The 25,723-nt window shown below is 42.3% G+C and overlaps 2 protein-coding genes across 6 annotated transcripts; one reads left to right on the forward strand and one right to left on the reverse strand.

Moving 5' to 3' along the window:
* Nucleotides 1–32: 32 nt before the first annotated feature.
* On the reverse strand, nt 33–11,583 carry gpsm2 (G protein signaling modulator 2). Of its 5 annotated transcripts, none has more exons than XM_061839315.1 (17): nt 11,405–11,583; nt 10,888–10,926; nt 9,737–9,855; nt 9,391–9,666; nt 5,996–6,217; nt 5,798–5,933; nt 4,111–4,250; nt 3,910–4,033; nt 3,712–3,827; nt 2,863–3,018; nt 2,686–2,794; nt 2,436–2,565; nt 2,285–2,361; nt 1,871–2,062; nt 1,643–1,802; nt 856–1,046; nt 33–643 (listed from the first exon to the last, which is right to left on the reverse strand). In XM_061839315.1, the coding sequence occupies exons 4-17, from the start codon at nt 9,453–9,455 to the stop codon at nt 428–430; spliced, it is 2,034 nt and encodes a 677-aa protein (XP_061695299.1). In that variant the 5' UTR covers nt 9,456–9,666; nt 9,737–9,855; nt 10,888–10,926; nt 11,405–11,583; the 3' UTR covers nt 33–427. The 5 variants fall into 5 exon arrangements, with proteins under 5 accessions (XP_061695299.1, XP_061695301.1, XP_061695298.1 ...); XM_061839317.1 differs by having other exon boundaries at nt 33–607; nt 9,737–9,882; XM_061839314.1 differs by having other exon boundaries at nt 9,737–9,882.
* A 1,197-nt stretch (nt 11,584–12,780) lies between these two features.
* Nucleotides 12,781–22,775, forward strand: LOC133511014 (uncharacterized). The gene is made up of 19 exons (XM_061839585.1): nt 12,781–12,988; nt 14,016–14,929; nt 15,351–15,425; nt 15,499–15,589; nt 15,920–16,056; nt 16,124–16,183; nt 16,246–16,379; nt 16,449–16,569; nt 17,438–17,586; nt 18,789–18,938; nt 19,009–19,111; nt 19,203–19,294; nt 19,739–19,905; nt 19,979–20,072; nt 20,150–20,326; nt 20,396–20,478; nt 22,037–22,148; nt 22,211–22,358; nt 22,445–22,775. Exons 1-19 carry the CDS (start codon nt 12,781–12,783, stop codon nt 22,559–22,561), a joined length of 3,132 nt encoding a protein of 1,043 aa, XP_061695569.1. The 3' UTR covers nt 22,562–22,775.
* The last annotated feature ends 2,948 nt before the right edge of the window (nt 22,776–25,723 follow it).

Genomic DNA, 25,723 nt, shown 5'->3' on the forward strand with positions numbered 1-25,723 from the left:
TGTTTCCTTTGGATGTCAGTAAAAGCAAAAAGTAGCCTTGAAAGAGATTTAATTCCAACAACCTCCCTCTTAAAAATGAAGTACAAAAGGGTACTATCACTGTACATTAATTGATAATTCTGTAGACCATAGTGGAAGTAGCATTTGTAAAATTAAAAAGAAATGACATCGAATCCATCTACTGATACAAAAGGAATAGAGAAATTAAGAGACACACAACATTCATATGAAGAACAACACATACAAATAGAAATGGACTTTTTAAAAATAACACAGAGCGGGTGAAATAATGACTAGTGGAGAAAAATGAGCTTTAAATTGTCCCTGATACCACTTGTGCAAATCGAAAGTTCCTCCATGAGGTTTACTCCATGCTAGCTGCTGTTTTGGATGAGTCCATTTTTGGGTGGAGTTTTAAGTGCTCTGTTTAGCTGGAGTTGTCTGTGGTGACCTTCACCGCTGAGGAGGACGGCAACGTGACCCGCTGCTCATCCATTCGCTTGGCCTGCGAGCGCATGATGAGGCTGAAGAAATCCTCGTCGGGTACTGTGGGACCACGCGCAGGAGGAGGGGGTGGAGCGCAGCGCTGGTCGTCCAAACGGGACCCCTGGAGACATCGTAAGAGATTCAGTGAGACTCGTGCCTTTGAAAAAAAAAAAAAAACGTTATGTGTTTGCCCAAGAGGGAGCAGTCAAGGAGTATTTTGAATTAATACAAACAATTTCAAGCATTCGTCATCTTTGATTCTGTTTGGATTTTGCCATGGTATAGTTTCAGTATCTGTGTTTAAATACTTTATCCAGGAATATTAGCAAAGTTTGAATTTTAATATTGTGAAAACACCAGCAGGCCCACCTGGCACTTGACCAACATCTCAAAGAAGTCCTCATCAGGCTCGACGTTGTCAGCGTTGGCCATCAGGTGGCTGAACACGGCCTGGTTGCTGTTTTGATTGAGTCTAAGGCCCGGTAAGCTCCCGCCGGCGCCCGAGGGGTCCTCGAGCCTCCGGCCTTGAGCGCCAGATACGTTTGCGGACTCGGAAACAGCTGCCAGGGAAGAGAGGAGGAATTCATTTGTGGATTACAATTTTTGATAGCTTGCAGTTTGGCTGTCCTTACAGTAAGAGAGAGCCCCGCCCTCCGTAAATAAAGCAGCTTTATTTTAGGTGTAAGATTCATAAAGGAACAATTAGCCTTTTTTGCCAGAGGGAAAAAGGCTAAAGTGAGCTGTTGTGAGCATTTTTTCGGGGTTGTGTGTGAAATTTGGCTGCAGGTGTTGTAGGGTTGAATAATCTACTTATTACATTGATAAATTTCGTAAGCAACTAAAAATGAAGTTTATATTTTTAAAGAAAAATAATGTGCCTGTAAGGTGCAGGTATTATTTTTATCCAGTTGGGGTGACCATTCTCAAGTATTACTGCGGTGTTGGTGAGATGTCTTTAAAAAGTGGGCTTGTCCAGTTGGCCGACAGTTAGCTGACTAACCTGTTGGCCAGTTTACTTGTTAAGTGACTCGACGTGAGTTGTGGCCATCAGCAGTGTGTGTATCAATGTGCTTGTTTCCTTTTCGTATGAATAAATGCCATATTTTCTTAAACTCTAATATTAGCCTTTTTTTTTTTTTTAAGGCTGCATACTCACATCTCCTGATGATCCTGGGCGGAGACTCTGGGCCACCATTTAGCGACAACCTGCTGCCTTTCACGCCAACGGCGCAGCGCTGATCGTCCATGCGGTTGCTCTGGAAGCGACTGAGGAGGTCGAAGAAGCCTTCGTCCCCAAGCATGTCGGGGCTGGATCGCTACGCGGAAACGGCAAGCGGTCAGACACGGGTTTCAAGCGTGAGGACGCGGATGTCTTCGGTCCAACCTTGTGTGCCCCCTGTGAGGGTGCGTATCCGTTATCCAGAGTGTTACTGGCGTCCTGGAGAACTTTACTGGAACCTCCGCCAGGCTTAAACTTCTTTCCACGCAGACGGCTGATGAAGAACAACTTGGAGGAGCTCTTCGTGAGGGTAGGCTTGCTCTGTTTGCTTAGGATGTCACTGCTCCACTTCTGACCCTTCACAACACAAACACTCATCATCGGTGGATAACAGTGATTCCAAATCACCGTTGCAGGTCAAAACAAAACCAAAAAAATATATATATATCTAAAAGCAGCACTGTATATTTTTTGTCTAATTTTTGTAGGGTGGTGAGCCACAAGATTTTTTTCCCCCATGTAAAATAAGAGGCTCAATTAATGTTGAGACAACATAAACATCAAAAGGGGGGCACATACGTTCATCTTGTCAGGCGTGAGCTTCATCAACTTCAGGTTCTCCATGCTGTGCCTCCTGCTCATCCTCGGCCTCGCCCCTACAACATAAACGCCCGATGATGGTGGCTTCCCCGTGAAAACATCCTAAACATCGAGTGTCCCAATTGCGCACCTTGCATGTTGTAGTCCATGTCCCTGTTCTCAGACAGGGTGGAGTTATTCGTGCTGTAGCTTATGCCCAACACCGTCTGCAGATCTGTCACGTTCATACGCGCCGTCAGCTCACCGCTCCTGTCTCCAGTCTGACGCACACACAAATCATATTAACGTTACAACCCTGGGATTTGGGTTTCTTTTTTTCCAGTGGGTAGACGTAATGAAGTTCCGTAAAAGGCTATTTGCATCAATATCACGAGAGGAACCTCTTTGCAGATCTCCAGGTGTTTCTCAGCAAAGTGCATGGCCTGGTCGTGGTTACCAAGTGCAGTGTGAGCATTTCCCAGACTCCAGCACGCTCGACCTTCCCCGATCCTGCGCACGCACGACACTTTAGTCGACGTGAACGGTGATCATGTGGCTCGCTATGGGAGTGTGTGTACCGGTCATTGAGGTCCTGGGCTATGATGAGGTGTTTGAGGTGGTAGTCGATGGCCCTCTCGTAGTCCTGCAAAAGAGTGTATGTGTTCCCCAGACTGTAGCACGCCTGAGCTTCCACGGCGCGATCCTTAAGCTGCCTCGCCAGCTGCAGGGTCCTCCTGAATCGCCGGAGACATTTAAAAAGGACAAGCAGTACTCAAATTAGAATTTTTTTTTTTTTTTTTAAGATACGAACTGTCATTTGGCCAACAAAACAGTATATACGGTATGCATTTATATACTGTCTATGGGTGGAGTTGAGTTTAGTCTGGGTTGTTCAGGAGAGACTATACAGAGGCACTTTGTTAGCTTCAAATCACATGTAGGTCATTTATTTTTTTAAGTTAAATGTGAATTTTAATAATAACTGTTTTGGTCTGATTCATGCTTTATTAATAACGTGAACTACTGTATTTTGATCGAAGAATGATATAGGACTTTTCTTCAGACATTAGGGAATTATTCTAAATGGTGAACGACTTCTTACTAAAAAAATGGGTTAACCCATTCGTGGGCAGCTTCCCATTTTTGGGACATCATGATTTTCACGCATTATATCCTTCAGTATATCAAAATATTTAAGTGTTTTAATCTGAAGCCATAATTTGGTATCTAAGAAAAACCAAGTACCCTCTCGCGGGCACGGTCCCATTTTTGGGACGAGATTATAAATGAGTAAAGTTATCATATAACTTAACCACAAACGTGTTATTTCCTTGATTGTGGCCTGTTAGGAGACTTTTATCTCAATAAAGGAAAAAAATTGCCACCCTGCCCATGAATAGGTTAATATTATTAATTCATCAACTTACTTATAATGCTCTGCTGCCACTTCAAACTCTCCTAGGAAGATGTAAGCGTTGCCCAAGTTGCAGTAAGCCCGTCTTTCTGCGGAGCGGTCGCCAAATTCTCTCGCTATGAGCAGACGCTGAAGATAGATTTGAAAGATTTACTTTTTGGGCTAACCCTAATCTACACACGGGTATTTTATCATTGGTATCAGCCCTCACCTGCTCGTGAGACGCCACAGCGTTCCGAAAGTTCCCAAGCAGGTAGTGAGTGTTTCCCATGTTGCCGTAAGTTCGACCCTGGGCGGCCCGGTCACCGAGCTCCTGAACAAGCCCCAAGTTTTCCCTAAAAATGCACACGGAAGTGACAACTAGAGGCACAAGTCATGCTAACGCAAACATAGCAAACACGCTGTGACATACTCGTAATATTCCGCCGCCTTCCTCAGGGCCATCATGACGTCTTCCGGAAAATCTCCAGGCTCAGCACCGCTCCAGCATATACTTTTCCCTTTTGCGTGGTACACATTACCAAAGTTGTAGAGAGCTCTCGCCTGACCCACCTAAAATCGAAAAAGGAAACTATACTTTTACTATATTTGAGAAACTATGCATATATTGTAGTTCTGAAAAAGTATTGATTTTAATTTTTTCTACTGTAGAAGGGGAGTAGGCGTTTATTGAAACGAGTTTTTGTTAAACCGCCTGTTTCCAATTGTGGAGCTGATCCCTTTTCACAATAACACAAATGTGTCACAACGTTGTTCTCCTCTAATTGGTCAGCTCCGAGTGGAAGGATGTAAACAGGAAGGTTTGCAGTCGGGCAAGGGGAAGATAGTCCATCGTGTATTTCTTAAGTAGTGAGACAGAGGTCCTCGATAGCTAGGTTCCAGACTCCACTAGTACATTAATATGTTTAGTAAAACCCCTGCTACTGGAGGGGGAAAAAAATGCCAGTGATTGATGCCCCCCCCAAATTTCCATCACCACTGAGATTCATACAGTACTTTAAACGATCACTATATCATATCATATAACACAAAACATTTTAATACAGTTTTAAACTCATTTTACAACATGACTCTTGGAAATAAATGGCTTACAGATGCAACGGAAGTTAGGCTATGTCCCTTTACCACTTCTACTAACAACCCAAGCTAAACGTAGCTCCTCCCTTAGTTTCCTCAGGTTTTGGGGCTATCTTGTGGTGTCTTAAAGCATTTTACATAAAATGTGTATGTAAAATCATATTTCCCCCTTGAAATGTATAGAAAGATCTTTAATATGCTCCAGACTCCCTTTCCAAAAAAAGTTTTTAGGAACAAAATAGAACTCAATAAAACTGTACTTAACATAACATACAGTAATGAAATAGTATACTCCCCCCCCCCCCCCCATTTTTTTTGTTGTTGTTGTTGTTGCTTCAATTCAATGGACAATGAGCTGCTCCTTCTTGGCTGTGCACATTGACCACAGGGGATAATAGAGACATACAGCTATATTGTACATGGAGACAGTCGTCAGTAAGATCCAGTTGTCTTATCCATCCATTCTCTTTCCTGCTTATCCTCACGAGGGTCGCGGGGAATGCTGGAGCCTATCCCAGCTGTCAACGGGCAGGAGGCGGGGTACACCCTGAACTGTTTGCCAGGCCATCGCAGGGCACATGGAGACAAACAGCCGCACTCACAATCACACCTAAGGGCAATTTAGAGTGTCCAATTAATGTTGCACGTTTTTGGGATGTGGGAGGAAAGCAGAGTGCCCGGAGGAAACCCACGCAGGCACTGGGAGAACATGCAAACTCCACACAGGCGGGGCCGGGATTGAACGCGGGACCTCAGAACTGTGAGGCCAACGCTTTCCAGCCGAGCCACCGTGCCGCCCAAAGTGGTTTCAATTATTTGTGTTCTGACTAGGTTAACATTAAATTTCAACTAGGTGTGTCAAACAACTTGAAGTCTATTTTTTTGCCAGACTTTTTCCATTGCTGCCAAAGCGAAGCTGGTTGTGGAGTAAATCGAGCTTACAGTCACCGTACAATGCTCATATTTCAAACTTTTGCTCAAGGCTGTACTGAATACTGCAGCTGTGAGTCTAGCTGGTATACCTTGTCGCTGACATCCCTCGCAATATCCAAGTGCCTCTGACAGCACACCATGGCCTCATCGAACCTCCCCAGCACCTTCAGCGTGTTTCCAAGATTCCCGCTGGCTTTGGCTTCGCCGAGCAGATCCCCGATAGTCCTGCACGTAGAGTCTCGTTTCAAAGCGAGCCACCTTGACGCGCCTGCGGCGACGGCACCAACCTGGTTAGGGTGAGGTCGTGCCGGTGGAACTCCAGCGCCTTGGCGTAGTCGTGCAGATGGAAGTAAGCGTTGCCCAGCTGGCTGTATATGGCGCTGAGCACCTGCAGGTCCTCCGTGCCCACCTGGATGGCGGCTTCGAAGAAGGACACGCCGGCTCTGTAGTCGCCCACCTTGCACAGGCGCTCGCCCTCCAGCGCCAGCTCAAGACAGGACACTTCCATCCTACAGCGGACAAAAGACAAAAAGTTCACTTCGGACGGGTTAAACCTCGTGGGAAAAGGCTCTTAAAAGTGCTGCGTGGTCACTCGGACACCAGATAACTGGAAACGAGCGGCCCAGAAACTTTATTTTGCTCAGTGAAAGCCTTCCGAAGAGGATGTTTTTTTTTTTTCGCTGCTTCCTTCCATGTACACAGAACAATGGATGTCAACTCCGTATCTTATTTAGCAGAGTACGCCCTTATTTGTTATGCTAGACCACATCCTTTAGTAGACCGGCTTGCCTTGACAGGAGAATCTGGGTAGGGGTTACATGAAATAGCGAAATAGACCCAAGAAAGTCAAGTTTATGAAAATCATTATCCTCATTTGTACTTGCTTGACTCTTGACAAAATGCCAAAAATGATTTATTTAAATAAAGCTGTTAGATCATGTCAACACTGCATTCTTCTGTGTATTGGAGAGTTTAAATGAGGGCGTGAATTCAAAATGTGCAGCATGATATTTCGGAAACTGAATGGGGGAACTTTTGCGTAAATGCGCAAACTAAATTAATGAATACACATCTTAAAAGTTGCTCCAGCTGAAATGGCTACTGAAAATTTCAAGTATATAACAGAGAAAGTAATATTTTGACAAGTGAAATTGAAAAATAGAGTACTGTTCTTGTAATATTGCACATTTAATCCTTGTCTTTTGTCCCCCCCGTTCGCTTCTCGCCCACCCCCTGAAAAAGGGGCTTGAATCCTGTCATAACATCGGTTTGTTCTTGAAAAAAAAAAAATAATCATTTGAAGTCCAACAGTGTTACAGATTGTTATTGTATTGGAATAACAGAACGGAACAGTACAATAACCTCAGTTTGTACACACCCCTCTGTCATACGAGCCAGTTCAAGGGCACTAAAAGGCAAACAATTTATCTGTGCATGGATTACATCAACCTAACCCAAGCAGTTGATTCTCAAAAGTGTGGGATGCAGACTCTCTCGTGGTACGTTAAAGAATCACTGAATCGTCTTTTTCGTGTTACAGAGGATTAAACCTTTCCCCTCGCCCTTGCCCAGTAAAGTACAATTCTGTTTTACATTAAAATGCAAAACAATAGCATTTAATCTTCAGTTTGTTTGGTTTAATGCATTTATTTGGTGATCATTTGCATTTACCTTACTTGTGCAATTTTAAAATTTGCTTTATTTAAACCACCGTGTTAGTGTTCAAACGTTTCATAATTGTACAGTTGCTTACAATAATATTCAAGACCGTGGAAAGTGAATTCAGAGTGTAGAAGCAAGGATGTTTCCATCCACTAGATGTGACGCACACCAGCCTACCTGCAGCCTTTTCTTGCCTTACAACAACAACAACAGCACATGGTGCATCTGAGAGGCATCTACTAGGTTTCCACTGCATCCAGCCTGACCTCCAAAAGCCTTAAAAGTACAACCTTTTCTATTTTGATACCCGCTAAGGAAAAAAAAGATTGTTCCAGTCACATTCTTAATGCCCTTGACGTCAGGGCTATTAAAGACGAGGAAAACCCCGAAGGCGTGTGACGCCGTCAGCTGTGTTAAGCCTGAATGTGAGAAGGGCAGGGAAAGAGCAGAGTCAGCATTCCCGCGGCTCATCTTCAGCATCTTTCCCTCAAGATGTCTCCTCTGACCCGGTCACCTGAGATTACAGCGCGACTGATTCCAGGCCGGGCGAGCGCTTAAGCGGCTTTACCTCGTGGTCCAATGGCGTCAATTCGTTGGGAGGACCGTCCCGATATTACTGACATGCACACAAAGGAAGCCGGCGATGAATATTTTAAGGCTTGTTAAATATTGAAGCTCCCTTCAACAGGAGCTTTGACAGTGCACATTCGGCAGGTAATTAGAGAGGACTCCTGGATTTTTTCTGGGGAAACACACCCGACTTTAAAATCACATGAAATGGAAATTGAAAATACATTATACTGAGTCTTTTCTGGATTTTTCTCATGTTCATCAAACTAGTCAAGCGAGGATCAAATATTTTCAAAAGCGATTTCCCAATTTTACCATGAACTAATCAGATAAAAATGGATTTTGGACTTCAAACAACAAAATGTTCAGTGAGGTGCAGATATTATTATTGTCCATTTGGGGTCACTAGTGCGTTACTTGTGACTGGCCTGACTGGTGAGTGACGTGGGTGTCAGCGAATGAAAGTTGGCTGTTCTAAGGTCAGTTTAGCATCTGACTAACAGTTAGCGGTTAACCGTCGTTTATTACAGTGCATGTTTATTTTATTACTGTTGGCTTAACAAAGTACATCGGCAGCTGTGTCTATCCTTGAACGCTTGGCAGGGCACGACGATTTGTTCAAACTTGCAGTGGTAAACTATATGAAGTTAATTATGTTAGCACTACCTTGTATCAGTGATTCCGTAGAGGCTATTGTGTAAGATGATCTGGTTGCAGTAAACAGACAGCACTTCGATATCTTTTTAAGTGTTAAATGATCCTCGACTGGACAATTTCTGACTTTTAAATGCTTTTTCAACCTTATGAACTTATAGTATGTGTACACAGAGTTGTGCATGCATCTGCAGTAACAACTTGTGTGAATAACTCTGCTAAGGTTCAAGAGATTTTTCTTCTCCCACCCCAAACAATTTACTAAAGTTATCCAATTAATTGTTTCAGTACGGGGGAATGAATCAATGACTATTTTGCCACAGTAATTGATTTTTTTTGTCACTTAAAAATGCTATCATTAAAATTTGAGAAAAAAATAAACGGTGAGCTGCAAGACTAAATGCCTTTACTTCCCAACTGTCCCTTTTTCACCCTTCTCATTACGACATCGTGCCCTCGACTGATGCGCAAAGTTACTGATTTTATGCATGTTAAATGAAGGATAATCCATCAATCAACCAATTGAAGCTATCCCATCTGAAATTGGGCAAAAGGCATCTTACAGTTGACTCAAGGTGCCAGTCAATCACAGGGCCCATATAGACAAAAACTTACTTTACTCTCATATTTACACCATCACTGAGTAAATCAAGTAGATTGACTTTCCCCTTGGTCAATCATACGTAACAATGAAGTTGATGAATGTATTAGAAATGCTATCAGTGAGTAATATGGGAAACAACAACAACAACGAGGCTGCGCAACACTTTTTACTTGTAAGAGTAGAGGCTCCTACCTGTAGCGGACATGGAAGGACTGATCCTCAACTCGCGCGCTAATCAGTGAGCCCTCGGCATCCATCGATGTGCATAGTATGAGGGAAAATCCCAATTTCGTTCCCGACCAAATGGTTGCGTCAAAAAAAATAAATAAAAAGGTGCCACGCACAAGGAAAGAGGTCAAAAAATAACTTTGAGGAAAAGCTAAGCAAAAGGGAGGCTCGTGAGAGTCCACTGGGCTGCTTTTGTGTGTTTTGTGTCACGGCCCCTCAGGCTCCCCCCTCGGTGGCCCTCTGTGGAGAGAATACAAGATGCTGTGTGTGAAGCCTCTTTCTGACCACGCGGCGCCATGGCAACACCCACCACACAGTGCGGCGTGCACCAACGGGGCGAGCCAGGACGAGAGAGAGCGCAGGGCGGGAATGGAAAAGGACGGTGGTCAGCACAGGCCAGGTGTCAGTCAAAAGCGAGGAGACCAAATGCTGTAGAGTTGCCAAAGTGACACATCTCTGAAAATGGAAAGGTTTTGCAAGGTTTGACCCCCACCCTCTTGCAAAAAAAAAAAAAAAAGCAAAAACTAAACTCTTAAACAGCCCAGAACACGCTGCACAAGGAGAAAAAAAGAAAGCATGTGTGAACTCCCTAAAAATAAACAAGTGACCATGAGCTCATTTCTCCATGAGGTCATAGAAGCCACGCCAATGCATCGCCCCCATTCGTAACCAACCGGCTCCTCCCCCACTTTGCACTCATGGGAAACTGAGCAAATAAATGCTTTCCCACTGAAAAGTAACCCATTCAAAATACTATAAAGCAATCTCACACTTATTTACACTTGTGAGGTAGATGTGCTAAACATTCACCAACCATGTCGCCTTTAAATATTCATCTATTTGTTTTGGGTTTTTTGTTCTGTATGAAAATGTTGCCTGACTTTTTGTAAAGGAATATTTCTAGAGACTGCATCCACAGAGCATTGTACCATAATCCCTGTTGGACGAGGTTTTTTTAGGAGTGCCAGGGCCACTGTTGGCTGCAATATGGGCGTGTTTCTAAACGACTTGGACTCAAAACGCACTCACCTGACATTTATATCAAGTACACCTGCACAAGGTCATTAGCTGTTTTGTTTTTGAGTCACACTGTCACAAAGGCTACAATATGTATTTTAAGTGTAGTCGTGTTTTTGTAGTACACTCCTCAGTATGTGTAGTTTGTCTAAAAATAGTAGTTTACAACGACGTCACAACAACGAACAAACAGTTGTACGAATCGATCAATCAAAAGGCAGTACTATTGTTATTGTTACTATTTTATAATATTGTAATGGATTCCATTGTATTGTGTGAGTGTATTTAATCAAGTATCTGGTAAATATGTTTATTTGGTGACCCTAGAAGACTCCAAGCAGAGGCTCGTATAGTTTAATGAAATCAATGGCTGCCACCAGACACCACAAAGCAAGAAAATCCTGGAGCCAATCAAAAGAATAAATAATATTAGGGTTTACTGACCTGTAACTCTTCCTCACAGGGCCAGGAAATCTAGAAAGCCTGCAGGGAATTTTTTTGGGGGGGTCATAATTAATAATTATTTAACAACTCTTCCTATTTAATATTCATATTACCTTCTTGGATTATGTTATTCCTGAGTAATACACTACCATTGTAAACAAGGAAACGAACATTGGCATAAATGATAAGGATTAATGATGAGTGTAAAGCAATTTTCTTACATAGTGTAATATATTTTCTCCATAAGAAACATGCGAGTAATTCCATTCAGCAAATTATGGCTCATGTTTCAGCACATACAAGATTATTTACAAAATTAAATTACAACACATTTTTTTTTTTTAAATGTCAGAATGCTTGTCAAAAGTCAACATTACATTGTAAATTTGATAATAAAACAGTCGACTGGTAGTCATGAGTAGACCCTAATCCAATCATTAAAAGTTGAATTTCACAAATGCTACAAACTAAGTTACTGTCAATAGTTAGCCGGTTAGCATATTAGCTGAAAACTTACTTGAGTCGATCCAGTTCGAACGCTTCTATTCTTTCCTTGTTTTCACTTAGTTACGATAATAGGCACTCGTCCCGTGCAAATAATAAACACGCCACGTACTAAACGCTATTATTTGATAATCATTGTTTCATTAAATTTGCTAAAGTTCGTGCAATAGTTTAAAGGTTCCTTTTTTTTTTTTTTTTGCCTTATCCAACTGGAGTATGTTTTTGTACAAGCAGCCAATCGGAACACGCCGTTCAAAGATACCCACGCCCAAGACATCAGTCATTGGTCCAAATAATTTGAAAGGAATGACGTATGGAACGCATTGTCAAACCGTTGTCATTGAAGTACACGAACCAAAAACTAGAATTGGGAATCACGATGGAGTGACGTCAATCTACGCTATTTTAACTTCACCATTTGAGCCTTGCAAAGTGAAGCAAACGACAACTTCTGATGGATTTAGAGAAATTATACATTCTAGCTCAAACAACGCACAAATATGCAAATAAATACACGCGTACACACACGTAGACATAAAATATATGCATGATAGTGACCGTGGTGCTAAACTTGTCCACCTCCGCCCAACAGCAAAAAAATAAAAATAAATGAATAACAAATAAAATAAAATTAAAAAACAAGTGTTATTTCCGCTACCGTTACCAGGCAACCAGGTGCCTGTACAGCTGACACTGCTGGTCCAGATGGACACCGCTAACATGTGCAATATTAATGATGGTGCAGAAACAAAACCTGCCCAAGAAAGCACATGTCAAGTCATGAATTGGGAGAAATTCTGGACTTGGTTACTTGCAGGTCTATGCCAAGGTGTGACGTTTTGTCTTATAGAGTATTATATTTTTGAAAGGACCTGTCTATTACTTGAGTAAGTACCCAATTTATAAGCGTTTGAATGTATGTGAATATACAATAGTTACTTGTGTCACTCACTTTTTTCCACGTACAAGTCGTATTTGGGCTATTGTGCAAGCCCTAATTATTTGTTTGTTGTTATTATTTGTTTTTGACTCATTTTCCATGTTCTTCTTCATCATCTTCTTACACTGCTTTTTTTGTGCCACAGTTACTGTCTTCTTCGTGGAAAGGATTCATTTTACATAAATTTACAATTCACCTAATTAACTTCCAGGCTTTTAGCATTATAGTGTTTCATGGTGTGGGTTATGTCGGAAATTGGATTACATTATCTTGCATTTGCCTTTAGCGGCATGAAAGCATGCAGTTACTTTATAGACTATGACAGTGCGTCATTTATTTAAACGACATATTACTACCAAATGGATTTATCAAAATATATTGACGGGTTTGGTTAACTTGTTCCGTTCTCTTGACAAAAGCGGCTCACTTACAAGGTCTGCTCAGGGGTCATGGAAGGGGAACTGGAAGATTCTGATGAGGATGTCAAAGAAGAACACAAGACCACTTTATTGTGGGAAAAGTGCATCCAGCAGAGAATCGTGGTGGATCTGAGTGAGGATGAAAGTCTCCACCTCAGTGATCTGCGGGCTTCTTCTTTCGCTTTGCGCCCGTCACAGGCCGAGTGTGCCGTATCACAGGCCGGCGTTTATTTACGTGGTGAGTCACGCGCGCCACAAAATTTGCTCCGACAAAACAATTTCAACTGCATCACAGTTAAACACGCCAAGCAACAAATGTAAGTTTACAAGAAATACACATGCAGCTTTAATAATCAAAAAAAAATTGCATGGTTTGCTTTAAAAAGTAGCCCGTACTCCCACAAAAATGACACAGTTTTACATTTGACAATTTTTACATACATTAAGGAGTGCAATGGTTGATGTTTGCATCATGCATGCAAGTTAATGGATAAAACTGTAATTACAATAGCTTGGAGTGTAATAATTAGTCTTACATTATATGTGATGCACTTTGTAGAGCTACCACTGTACTCCAAAAGAAGAAGCAAGTACGGGGTAATCTACAAGTCTGTTGGGTTGAAGGATGAGAGTCAAGCTTTTGTTGGGGCTGAATTTCAGAACTGCCATCCAGATAGACTTTCCTTCGGCTTTATGCTAATGCCCGCTTTAGAAGTTTTGTGTTTTCATCCATGGAGGTAGTAGTGTGTCATCTGATGCACGGTGTGAAAAACATTCTGTTTTGAGAACCTTGCCGTAGGTAGCGTAAACTGTAAAGAGCAGCATGATGGCCAGAAAGCTTTTAATAGTAGCGCTGAACTACACTTGGGCATAGAAAACCTGTCTTGCCAGGCAGCAGTTTTACAATACTGCTACAATCCCAAACGCTGAGCCAGGGGCTTACAAAACCTACCAAAGCCCAAGAATTTATCTGCTGATAGCCTCACACCTGGCGGAATGTCACCTGAAACCAAATTGAGAAAAAGGTCGTGTGTCGTGACTTCTGTCGTGTTTGTCACCTTTGCGTTCAACTAAGCAGGCCCATATTTCAAGTAAATTTGTGATTAGATAGAAAAAATGTCACAATATTTCAGTTCACTACATAAACTTATTCTGCAATTTCTTTCTGATGTGATGTGTTGTGATTTTTTTTTTCATGGAAATGATGGCTCAATAAAAGTTGGGAAATATTGCTTTAAAATAGGTATTAATTTGGTTATCTGCAGATGACATCGCTTCAGACGCCATTATTGTAGGTAGTGAGATGGTGGTCCCGATGAAGATCTGCACATTGCAGACTGAAGACCTTCGAAACCAGCAATATGAGGACTGCGGGCAAAATACAAGCGATGAGGATCAGGAAGACCTCCCTTACGATGGCAGTCTCGGCAGTCCTTACTTCGCCTGCACGGATACTGCTCAAGGAAATGTGACCTCCGTTCAAAGACAAATGTCACCAAAAAAACGGTCTTCTGATGGATCTCATGTGGAGAAAGAAGTGGAAGAGGTAGACCCACCAAGCACTCGTCCTCCAGTCGATGTTAGCAATTTGTTACTGCGACATTTTTCCCGGGAAGAGTTGTTGCGGACCGGAAGGCCGATTGCAGCCGAGACCCTTCCAGAGGTCTCCCTGCTGGAAAGTGCAGACGAGATCCCCTGCAGCATATCGACACGCGACAACATGACGGCTCTGATCAGCATTTCGGAGAGGCCTTCCGTCAAGAGTTTTCACAGCAACGAAAAAAGAGAACCTTTGGAGGAGGACAAAACAACGTCCTGTCAAAATGAAAGTGACGTGACACCACCTCAGTGTGAAGAGTCTGAAGTTGCCATTAGGAAAATCTCACATTTGCGCAGCAGGTCCTTTGGCGAGCTGAAGTACGGCCAGGGTCAAGTCCATTATCCTCTCCCTGACTTCTCCAAGGTTGCTCCCAAAGTCAAAATCCCAAAGGGTCCCAGTGGTCCACTCAGAGTTGTTCCTCAAGTCCTCAATCCCCTGATCCGAGCCCAGTCCTCCCCAGGAATCTTAGATGTGATCAGTAGAGTCCTGGAGGATTCAGATCTTCAGTCTTCACAGAAGCCTCAAGTTGTCAAAGACACAAATGAACAAACCAGTCCTCACCTGGTGCATCACTTACAGGTTGGCCTCCTCTTCTTCTTCTTCCTCTTCTTCTGTTTCATCTTATTTGTAGTCTAAGATTCACTCCGTCCACACCTCCAGAAGAAAAATTTAGTTTTGAGGCCGTCTATTTCTGCCATACATAAATAGAATACATGAGGATGATGATTATAGATACTCTTTCTTCACTCTCTGCTCACCACGCATACCACAAACAACAATTTCCATTCCAAACCACTTCTTTCCAACATTCTGGACAGTTTTTTTATGTATTATGTTCAACTTTCTTCCCCCCGAAATTGGAACATAGCACCTGGTACCTTCTATCAAAAAAAAATCAAAACACGGGGACCACTAGTGGTCACACGACCCTAAATAGGTGCTTTATTCAGATTTTTTTTTTTTTTTATTATTATATATTTTTTTGTCGTTATCATTTTAGGCTGAATATGATAGACGACTGACTAAATATGACAGGTCTGAGAATATCATGTTTAAAATGAGGTTAGGAACCAATGTAAGTAAATCTTGAATCTGCTCTAACTCTATTAAATATCTATATAGTTTTCCCAGTTAATCTCTTTTTGCAGCCTTCCTCAGATATTTGCGTCGAGGATGACTCAGGAAAGTCCAGTGAGGGTGTCCATGTTGGACCTGTAGCTCCTCACATTCTACCATCAGGTAAACGATACCACAGGACAGCGCTTTGCTTCATTGACTGCGAAAAGAAAAAGCTGGAAGATATACCGCTCGTTTTCCATGGAGACAGATGGGGTCAAATGATAAGGTTCTGGTTGCGCACACATTTTCCTTTCTTTGGCCTGCTTAAGTTACACGAGACTTACGGACTATAAATGCGTTTTGTACATAAAGCTGACGATCACATAGCAGAGAATTACATTTTTCGGCTATTTTCCCTTAAAACCTGATATAAAAGCATGTTTGTCATTCCAACAATTCCTGTTTCTTGTAACTTTATGCCTTCTGATCTCAGGCAATTACGTGTTTCAGAGAACGTTGTCGAAAAATTAAAAACACCAAATCAGGATGCGATGGACCCCAACAATGCGTCTCATCAAGAATGTCCCAGTGAGGCCGAAAAAATAACTGCTGAGCTGAGAGCTGACATAAGACAGTTCATGGAGACGGTTAGTTTAAAAAAACAACAACAAAAGCGAACAACAACAACACCTTTCCAAAACACGATCTGTGCAGGTGAATGACTTCAAGCAGAGTGTAAGCAACATGGCGGTTAGCCCGGAAGAACAACAAATGGTAAATGGTGATCAGAATATGAGCGCTTGTTGTGCGTGCTAGTATCTGAGACGTGCTTCTAGATGCTGAGGAGCTTGATGGAAGCTCAGGACCAGCTGGAGAGAAAATACATGAGCAAGAAGGACGAGCACCGAACTCTGGAGATGCAGAGTTACTTGGGCCTGTGCAAAAACGTCGGCACTTTTGACCCGAACAGGTTACCGAGGCTTCTGCTTACAGTGGTCCGTTTATGTATACGTGTGATGTTCTGTTTGCACGTGTTCAGGTTGCTGGAAGGTGATATATTCAGAGTGGGGATGCGCCTGGAGGACATCAAGGAGATGATCGACAAAAACAGGCAGGCCGTCTCGCCTCTCTTATTGTCGTCCACTCCCAACAAAATAATTGTCAGAAACGTGACATCGCCACCATCACTGCATGAGGCAAGGAACTCTCTGTTTAGAATGACCTAAATTGGATTTTGTAAAAAAAAAAAAAACAAAAACATAAAATAAGTCAAATACTGGAATGCAGCAGGAATGTTCATTTTTATTCGTGTATATTACATATATTGTTCAATATTGATTAATCCCTGGGGGCAGCTATTATGATTTGTATCGTGATTTTCAAGGAAGCCAAGGATGCGGATATGGAAAAATTATTTTTTCGCAAGCACATTGGTATGAGATGATATGGCATCAAATGAAAGTACATTATTCCATCCATCCATTTTCTTGGCTGCTTATCCTCACAAGGGTCGCGGGGAGTGCTGGAGCCTATCCCAGCTGTCAACGGGCAGGAGGCGGGGTACACCCTGAACTGGTTGCCAGCCAATCGCAGGGCACATAGAGACAAACAGATGCACTCACAATCACACCAAGGGGCAATTTAGCATGTTTTGGGGATGTGGGAGGAAACCAGAGTGCCCGGGAAAACCCACGCAGGCACGGGGAGAACATGGGTTAGGGTAACTACACACAGGCGGGCCCACGAGGCTGTGAGGCCAACGCTTTACCAGCTGATCCGCCACACCGACAGTACTTTATTCCAATTTTGAGAAATGTTTTAATTGTGCCACAACTGTACTTTTTTTCTTCATCTCAGCATACTTACAAACTTTATTTGATTTCTTTGATCTGGTCGGTTCATACGCCGACAAATATAACAGTTGTATCTTTGTTCCAGAATCCGAATCCGTTTTAAATGGCCAAGTATGTAATTTGAGAGGCTGCGTGGGGAAAAGTGCACCAACTTTGACTGCGTCTCACATTCCAGGCGTCAAGCCTACGTCTGAGCACCGAATGTTTTAGTGCGGCGACAAAGACTGAGAAACAAAAGGTGGACGAGGACGAAACCAGTAGAAATGATGCCATGGTGGAAATGAGTGAGCTCGCAATCAGCGTGTCAATGCAAGTCAGCAACAGGTGAGGATGTAATTTTCTCTTTTGGATGACTGCTTGATTTAAACACACACAAACACTCACACATATTGAGAATCATAATCACAAAGGGTGAATAGTATACTTTCGAATGTCAGCCCTTTCAGCATTCTGCTTAATTAATTCTAATTAAGGAATAGGTATTCGAACACATTCCCTTTATCAATTTTGGGAAAATTAAGGATCAATGAATTGCTACCTATCAATCCATTTTTCTACCCTCGTTAGGGTCATGTCGCAAGTGAGCTGCAGCCTATCCCAGGGCCGGCCAGCACACTCTCACCCTAACAACCTAACGTGTTTGTTTTTGGAATGTGGCTGACATTCAAACCCAGAAACTCGGAACTGTGAGGCAAATGTGCATTGGGGAAACTAACTGTTTGAGGCTACGTAACAAATAACAGCTGATGCCATCTTTTCTCTGCGGCCAACAAATTAGTTGGGACTGACTCAACAGCGCCCCTGCTGACTGCAGCAAGTAGTCCACCGCATTTTGTCTAAACTGCATAATCAATTACACTCAATGGTTAGAATGCCTTGTTAATTGCCTAACTCGGTGTATTCCAGCTTTTATTGACGCAAGGCACACTTTAAAAAAAATGTCATTACATGCCACCAAAAGAGAAATATGACAAAAATGATAAATACTGCAATGATGATGATATTGTCTCTGTTTGTTCCCAAATGGACGAACTCCTCTTGAAATCTGAGCCTGTTTCATTGAACACAAAGCCGACCCAAGCCGTAACTATGAATGTCAACTGGTTTATTGTACTTTCTGACATTTAATTGTTATGCCTGTCACCATACATCACTGGCATACATTTAATGAACAAAGCTATATTTGCCATGTGTTAAAGAAAAGCATTTTAAGATGAGTTCAGTTCAGTGGGATAATTACAGTAAAACTCGTGTGCCAAGTCACTCTTGTTCAAAATCTCTGACCTTATTATGCCCATCCGCAGTCAAAAAGAGCATAAAAAACTTGGATGCAGTACATACTGAACACACATCACTGTTTTTTTTTTTTTTTATCCACATGCATTATTCATCTTCTGTGTGTACAGTATATGTTCGTATTATAGCCATCTTCTTAAGCTTCCTGGAGGCAGATCACGTCTCGGGTTGCCGTGTTGGTGTTCGGTTCCATTGCGGTCAGGTAAAAAGTGTTTTGGAATTGTGTGCAGGTTTTCTGTTTGCTCGAGGGTCTCTGCGGAGGGACTTGTGGATGCAAAGGATGAGGAGAACCGTGACAAAAGGAGAGAATCTGCCTCGTTGGAAGGGAGCGCTGGCAATGACACATGGGATGGAATCAGTGGGAAAGGGACGGCGGGAAGGTTAGTGCCGTTATTCCGGATGCATTGACTAAGGTTGCCTCATTAAAGCTGTCAAATATTTCTGCTGCAGTGGCGGCCATGATAGCGTCCTAAACCGAGAATGTGACCTCGAGGATGTCAGCCCGGCTGTGGAGGTCTCCTTTTCCTCTGATGCGCATTCATCACTTTCGCAGGTACAATTTGACTGCTCTTTAGTTGAAGTACACATGGATAATAAAGCTGATTCTGATTCCGATACCTTGCTGGTTTTGTTTGCGGGAGCAGGAGATTTTTTGCCGAGAGACAGACAGCGGATTTGGGAGCTCCTGCTTGAAGCAGTCTTGTGGAATGTTACGGCCTCATCCCCTCACAGAAAGGTACAAGACATTAACAGAATCACTGAAATACATTTACAGTCAAAATTATAATATTTGTTACATTAAATTGAATTCAATTATTCCAATAATTCCTTGCATTGCATTATTGTTTTTTGTTTTGTTCAGCATTTTTTGACCCTTTTGCTGATCAGAGTATAGCAAAACGTGTGTTGCGATTTGCACATAGTAACACATTTAATAATCGGCATCTCTGGTGAGTATGATGTATTATATTTCATAACTTTAGCCAGTGCTAAAGTGAAGTCAAGACGAGTGAGAGACGTGCCTAAATCGGACAGAACCATTCTTTCCGCTGATCACTCTGATGAATGTGACGTTACTCACCAACGGCTAAATTAACGTCCGTTCGCTAGTGATCATATCACATTACGACTTTCCCACTAAATGATTTTAACGCATCACCCTTTAAATGCCTTTCCCCAGAGTGCACAGTGATGGATCGAGTACTCCGGACAGTGAAGAAGGCTCCTCACTCAATCTGCAGACAACCATCAGTCCAACCGACGTCCAAACGCAGCCTGGAGGTGCAGCAGCTCCAGTGGAACTGTGGCTGCAAAATACCACTAAAGAGTCCTCTCCCAAACGGCTGGGTGAGTTAGTTCATCCTTTGTTGTCATAATTGCTATCACCATTTAATTAAATCTTCATTAATCATCTCAACAGGCTCTGATGTAGATGATCGCTACGGCACTGAACCTAACCTGAGTGCTCCAATGGACGTAGAGCAGAGAGAACGCCACCTGTGCTCTTGTAATAGGTCAATAAACTACAAATGTCTATTTTATATTTTTCACTAGCTCACTGAGGGACGACGGTGCGTTTGTGTGCGTCCAGTGAGGCTCTCCTGACCTTGCAGGTAGAAGTGTCCAGGTTGAAGAAAGACCTGGAAGAAGGTCTTGTCCTGTTGCCTCACCTGGCAAGGAAAATGGATTACCTGGCCTCCAAATACAGCCGAGATCGTCAGGAGCGTAGGTCCAAGACCAAAGCCAGGACTCACCCTACACCGACCAGGTAGGAGGAACTGATCCATGACGCTGTATATAAAATACAGCAAACTAATATTGTCATTTTGAACTCCAGCTTGAAGAAGTCAACAGGCAGCAGAGATATTTTGAGCAAACCTGCCTCCAGTCAGTTAAGACCAGAAAACTGGATTTCAACAGGTATGGACCCCAGCAACAGGAAAGGTTCTGCACTCTTTAAGTATCTTAAGCTCAAGTCACGTCACATCAAACTGCATTTTGGCTGATGGCGGAAAGAAGACACTTCAAGTTGTGTATTGGCCTTTCTAGTTTAAGTATGGTGTCAAACTAAACATAAGAGGTGTTGTGTATCTAGTACAACCACATCACCTAATGCTAAAACTCAATGCAAAATGCCATTGACAGGCTAATGAATAGCATTGATAGTTGTTGCGTGGTAACCCTTTAAGCAACAATTTACTGAGTGACTTAAAGCCCCACTGTCATGAAATCCATGATTTTTTTTTTATGTTATTAATGGGAAAAAAAGGCAGCTGGAATGGACCCATCCGTTTTTTTCACCAATGCATGATTTTTTTTTTATGTTATTAATGGGAAAAAAAGGCAGCTGGAATGGACCCATCCGTTTTTTTCACCACACGTGACACATGATTTTGACGTATATGGCTTTTTGTAACTCCTGCCATGAAAATCCGCTCAAGGGATTTGTTTTGGAGAAGAAGCAGGACGGTAGCTCTTTGTTCCTTTGTGTTAGCCAAAATGCCACTCGGGAGGATGAATTTAGTCTTCATACTTTTCAAAAAGACCCGGTTCGTCGTGAAAAATGGATTGCACGGGTGCAAAGGAAGATAGCTTTGTGGGTTCCAAATGACAGGTAGGTGTGTGTGTATAGAGCTACTAAAAAAAAGCAATAGTTGGGGGTGAGGGTGGGGGTGAGAAACGTAATGATCCTCGTACATAAGTCAGGGGTGCCAAATGTGTCGACGTACCCTTCAGCGGCGTGGACGGCTTCGGCGGCCCCTCGTCCGCCGCAGATGGCTTCAGTGGCCCCTCGTCCGCCGCGGACGGTTTTGTCGCCGCTTGTCCGCCGAGCACGGCTTAGGCTGAGGTGGCTCATCGCGGCGCCGCCCGGGTGGTTCATACATACTGTCTGGGAGTCTGTTGTCAGTGTCAAGTGATCCGCATATCATCTAAATATGGCTCGAAACAATAGGGTAATATTGCCCCGGTCACTTCTCTCGATTGTGAGATGTTCTCTTCTTTGAAAAGAACTTCCGTGTCCCATAGGAGGTGTCCCGCTACGTATTTTTGATGGCAAATGTCCCAGTGTGAGGTCTACTGATGACGTTGCATGCAATATGGCTACCAACTTGGATGTCGAGGGAGTCTTCCCCTCATATTTATTTTTTCCATATTTATTTTTTCGTATAGACACTGAAGTGAATAATGTTATATGTATTTTTCATTACAACATCTATTTTAGATAGTGAATTTTTAAAGTAGTTGTGAAAATCTTCTTTGTTTGTCTTCATTGCTGTATTATACTGCCCCCAGGTGGCCAGGTCACACACACACCAGGATAAGTTGGAATGAATTAATCATAATGCACAAACTGTTTAATTCTTGACATTGTATTAATTATGACACTACATAATGGTCTGTGAAGTAAATATTGTCGAGTACTATTCCCCTGATGAAGAAAACCATATTCCCAACATTTTTCTTGGTTTTCCACCAGAGGCCATCACGGAGAGCCTTGACTACGACCGGTTGTCTCTTCCCTCACCTCAGTCCACCAAAACGTCCGTGGTCCAGGTCAGCTCCGGCTCCTGCTGCAGTCTGCCTGCAAGGTAAACACACTTGACCATTTCTCAAGAGGAGCTGCTACATGAAACTTTCTCGTCATATTCAGCTACAAAGTCAAGGAACCTCCGGCGCACGTGAACAATCACCGGAAGCGTTCCACCCAGTCGGACACAGCGCTGCTGCCCGGTAATGTGTACTTTGATCAAACTCCATCCCCGGGATTTCAAAAGTCTCGCAGCAGGACAGGAAGCAAGGTGGCCTTTCGTCCAAGTACCGTACTGATCATATTCTTCCATTGCAAATACTTGACATTTACAGTATTGCCCCTTCTGTTTTCAAGGAGGAGGAGATGAACTGGACTTTGGACCGGGCCATTGAGGCGGCGCTCAGCATGAAGAGGACGACAGACCGCATGGCCAAGAGACTGATGGCAGACCTGGCCAAAACTCAATTCTGACCTCACTAAAATCCACACAGAATATTGTTGAAGGACCTCCCGGAATATTGGAAGCAGTTACACAATACCGACTGCCCATTTTTTTTCATATTTCAGTTTTCTGTACTAGCCAAGTGTCCCAGTTTATATTTTTATGTAGCATCAACAGCGGAACATTAACAACACATTAGAAATGTGATCAGTTATTGTAATTAACTAATAGGATCACCACTAATATTACAAAAATCAAATAGGTCGTTCGAGGAAAATCCAGCTGAGTCAAACGAGGATCAACTTTAGTCCTCCCAGCTGTGACGCCGCCTTCGTTCTTAACGTGTCCGATGGCCATCCCGCGGGCCTGTGGCCACGAAACGTGTCCTCTTACTGAGTATGTGTCGGGCTTCTTTGTACATCCGGCACAGTCACTGCCAAAGCCTGCCGGTGCTGGGATGTGTTCAGTGTTTGTTGTGGGCTCTTCGGTTCCACTGTTGTTCCCAGAGGCTACCGGGAAAGGGGATTTATCAAAACATCATGCCTGAATGGCTCCCACTGATTGTTGAGGGTGAGACATCGTTTTTAATTACCTGAGGATACAATGGAGTAACTTTTTTTTTTTTTTTTACAACGCCAAGAAAGATACAGTACACTTATTACTTCGTAAAGAAGTACACCTGCTCTGTAAAATGTAATTTTTTTTTTTATTGTGTATGAAATCAAGGTTGAGGATGTGGCTGGTGGTCTCACCATTGATGTACAGCACCCATTTTTGTAACAGTTAATTTACAATAGTTTAGTTATTTATTTATTTTAATTCATTTTATTACAATAGTATACAATAATTTACAAAACACAAATTGATGAAGTTAAGCAGTGGTGGGACGAACCCTGTGTAGCTTGGCCTTCGGTGGGGATCGGTCAACAACATACAACCGTGACAGGAGAATCAAGATGCGTGTAATAACATGAGAAAAATAAAATAAAATTACATCTTTGTACTCAGCAACGTATTGCAGTGTAAAGCCAGGTCACTGCACACCTGCTTTGCTTGCTCTGGCTCACAAATCAGAAGAAGGAAAAGTGCTGATGTAAATGTTGGGCCAGCTACCTGCCCTTGTGAGGATGAATTTGAAATTGTATTGATCAAAGAGAAAATTCCATTACTAATATTACTTGATTTGCTCTATAGCAGCCTGAACAAGTAATTCTGAAGATTGACAAGGCAATGTGTAGAGTTTGCGACTCGGCGTCACACCGCGCCAAACTCGACGGGTCAGGCGCCACACACTAGCTATTTATTTACCAGCTAGTTATTGGCGTCCGGGGTACTGGCGCACCCGGATTCGGGTCCGTTCATCTTTCTACGAGCCTCACAACTGATACCCTTCACGGAAAGATAACTTTTTAGTGTGTGCGCTAGCTTGCGAGCTATCAAACTAACTGGCAAGCTAAGAAGACAGCGAGCTCGTCTGCCTTGCTTCGTTTCATGTCGTTTGTTGCCCTTCCACATAATGACACATCAAGGAATGTTAACGGTTTCAAAGACACAGCCGCAGAATGTAATTGATTGACAGCTGAAAGGAAAAATTCAGTGGACGCGCGCGCACAGTCCTGCAGTTCTTATTTTTCAATATTTGGGAGCCTTGATTGATAAGATTGCTGAAAATTTGTCACACTAATTAACAAGATTTTTCTCTGTAGTTTGTCAAATTTTAAATATTTTTTTTTCTCCTTTTACATTTTCTTTGAATGAAATAATAAAAAAAAAAAGATGAGCTTTCTCTAGTCTCACTTGAATGGACCACGCAAGTACATCTCGAGGGGAGGAGTTGCAGCCGCCGGGCTCTTTGGTATTTGCAGAAACAATAATACACTTGTCGGCTCATCTGAGGGAGAGAAAGACGAAGAGAGAGGGAATCAAGGGAAATTAGAGAGAGATCTATGCCTCCCTCAAGTTTAAAAAAAAAAAAAAAAAGCATCATTCATCTTTGCCTCCAGGCTGTAAAGAAAGTGGGCAGTTATGGGAAAAACATGTCTGATGATGCTGAAAATCTTAATGACTATTACACAGGTAAGTCAAAAAAAAAAAAAATATCTGTACATTGCGCGCCTTAATTTTTCAAAATAACCATGTTTCTTTGAACTTCCACGGAATGTTACATGATTTTTAAAAAACCTCAAGAGAAAAGTAACGGTAGTTGCGATCTTGATTGAAATTTAGGGGTGAGAGGACACACATGACACGAGAGAACGTAAACTAGGGAGCATCCATAATTATGTGAATGGATTTGAAGAAGCACAAGAATTGTTTACTTTTGTTACTTATTAGAAAGATTTGTCTTCTAAATTCAACACACCACAGAGGAGAGTGTCCTTATATACCCTGATGAATTCAAATGAGGTTTGAAATCATAAAAAAAGAAAGCTAATGTCTTCCCTCTCAAATGTTGCTAGCTTGTCCGCTGAATGTGTCAGACTACCGGCGGCTGAAAAAAATGGGTGCTTCTTCAACTATTTCTTATTCTTAAACATGTCCACATGTTTGAGCTGTGAAAAGATATCTTTTTGAAGCTTCCAGTGGCTGCAGAAAGGCTCACACACGCTTTCCTTGTCATGCTATGTGTTCCGCTAGCACCCGGCGCTATCTTGCGAGCTAACAGGTAAGTTTAGCAATTTGCAGTTGCGTCTGATAAATACTAACGCAAATGAAGTTTTACCATGACCCCCAAAAAATATGGACAACTAAAATGGTGAGAAACTGTCCGCCGATATACCTCCAAAACTTAGAACTACATTACTCTTGGTATATGCACAGTTTCATCAATTATCTTCAAACATGCAGAGTATAATCTACATACCGTGCTAAAAAAAATTCCATAGAAATTCTACAGAAATCTATAGAATTTTTCCAGAACAACTTGTTCTATACAACTTTGGCTGTGATTTTCTATAGAATTTTCACAGAACAGTAGAATTTCTACAGAAATTCTATAGGACTTGGGTCCTAAAGTTTATAGTTCTTCAGAAATTCTTTAGAAATGTTCTATAGAAAATTTTTAGCAGGGTAGAAACATCTCTTAACCACCTTTTTACATGGTCTTACTGAATAGTCTGTATTTAGTCTGTATTTTTGTACTTTCACTGTACATGAGATGATTTAATATATCTTGTACCTGTTGTTTTGTA

Source organism: Syngnathoides biaculeatus, chromosome 13 (genome assembly GCF_019802595.1).
Source record: "Syngnathoides biaculeatus isolate LvHL_M chromosome 13, ASM1980259v1, whole genome shotgun sequence".
In the NCBI taxonomy this organism is placed as follows: Eukaryota; Metazoa; Chordata; class Actinopteri; order Syngnathiformes; family Syngnathidae; genus Syngnathoides; species Syngnathoides biaculeatus.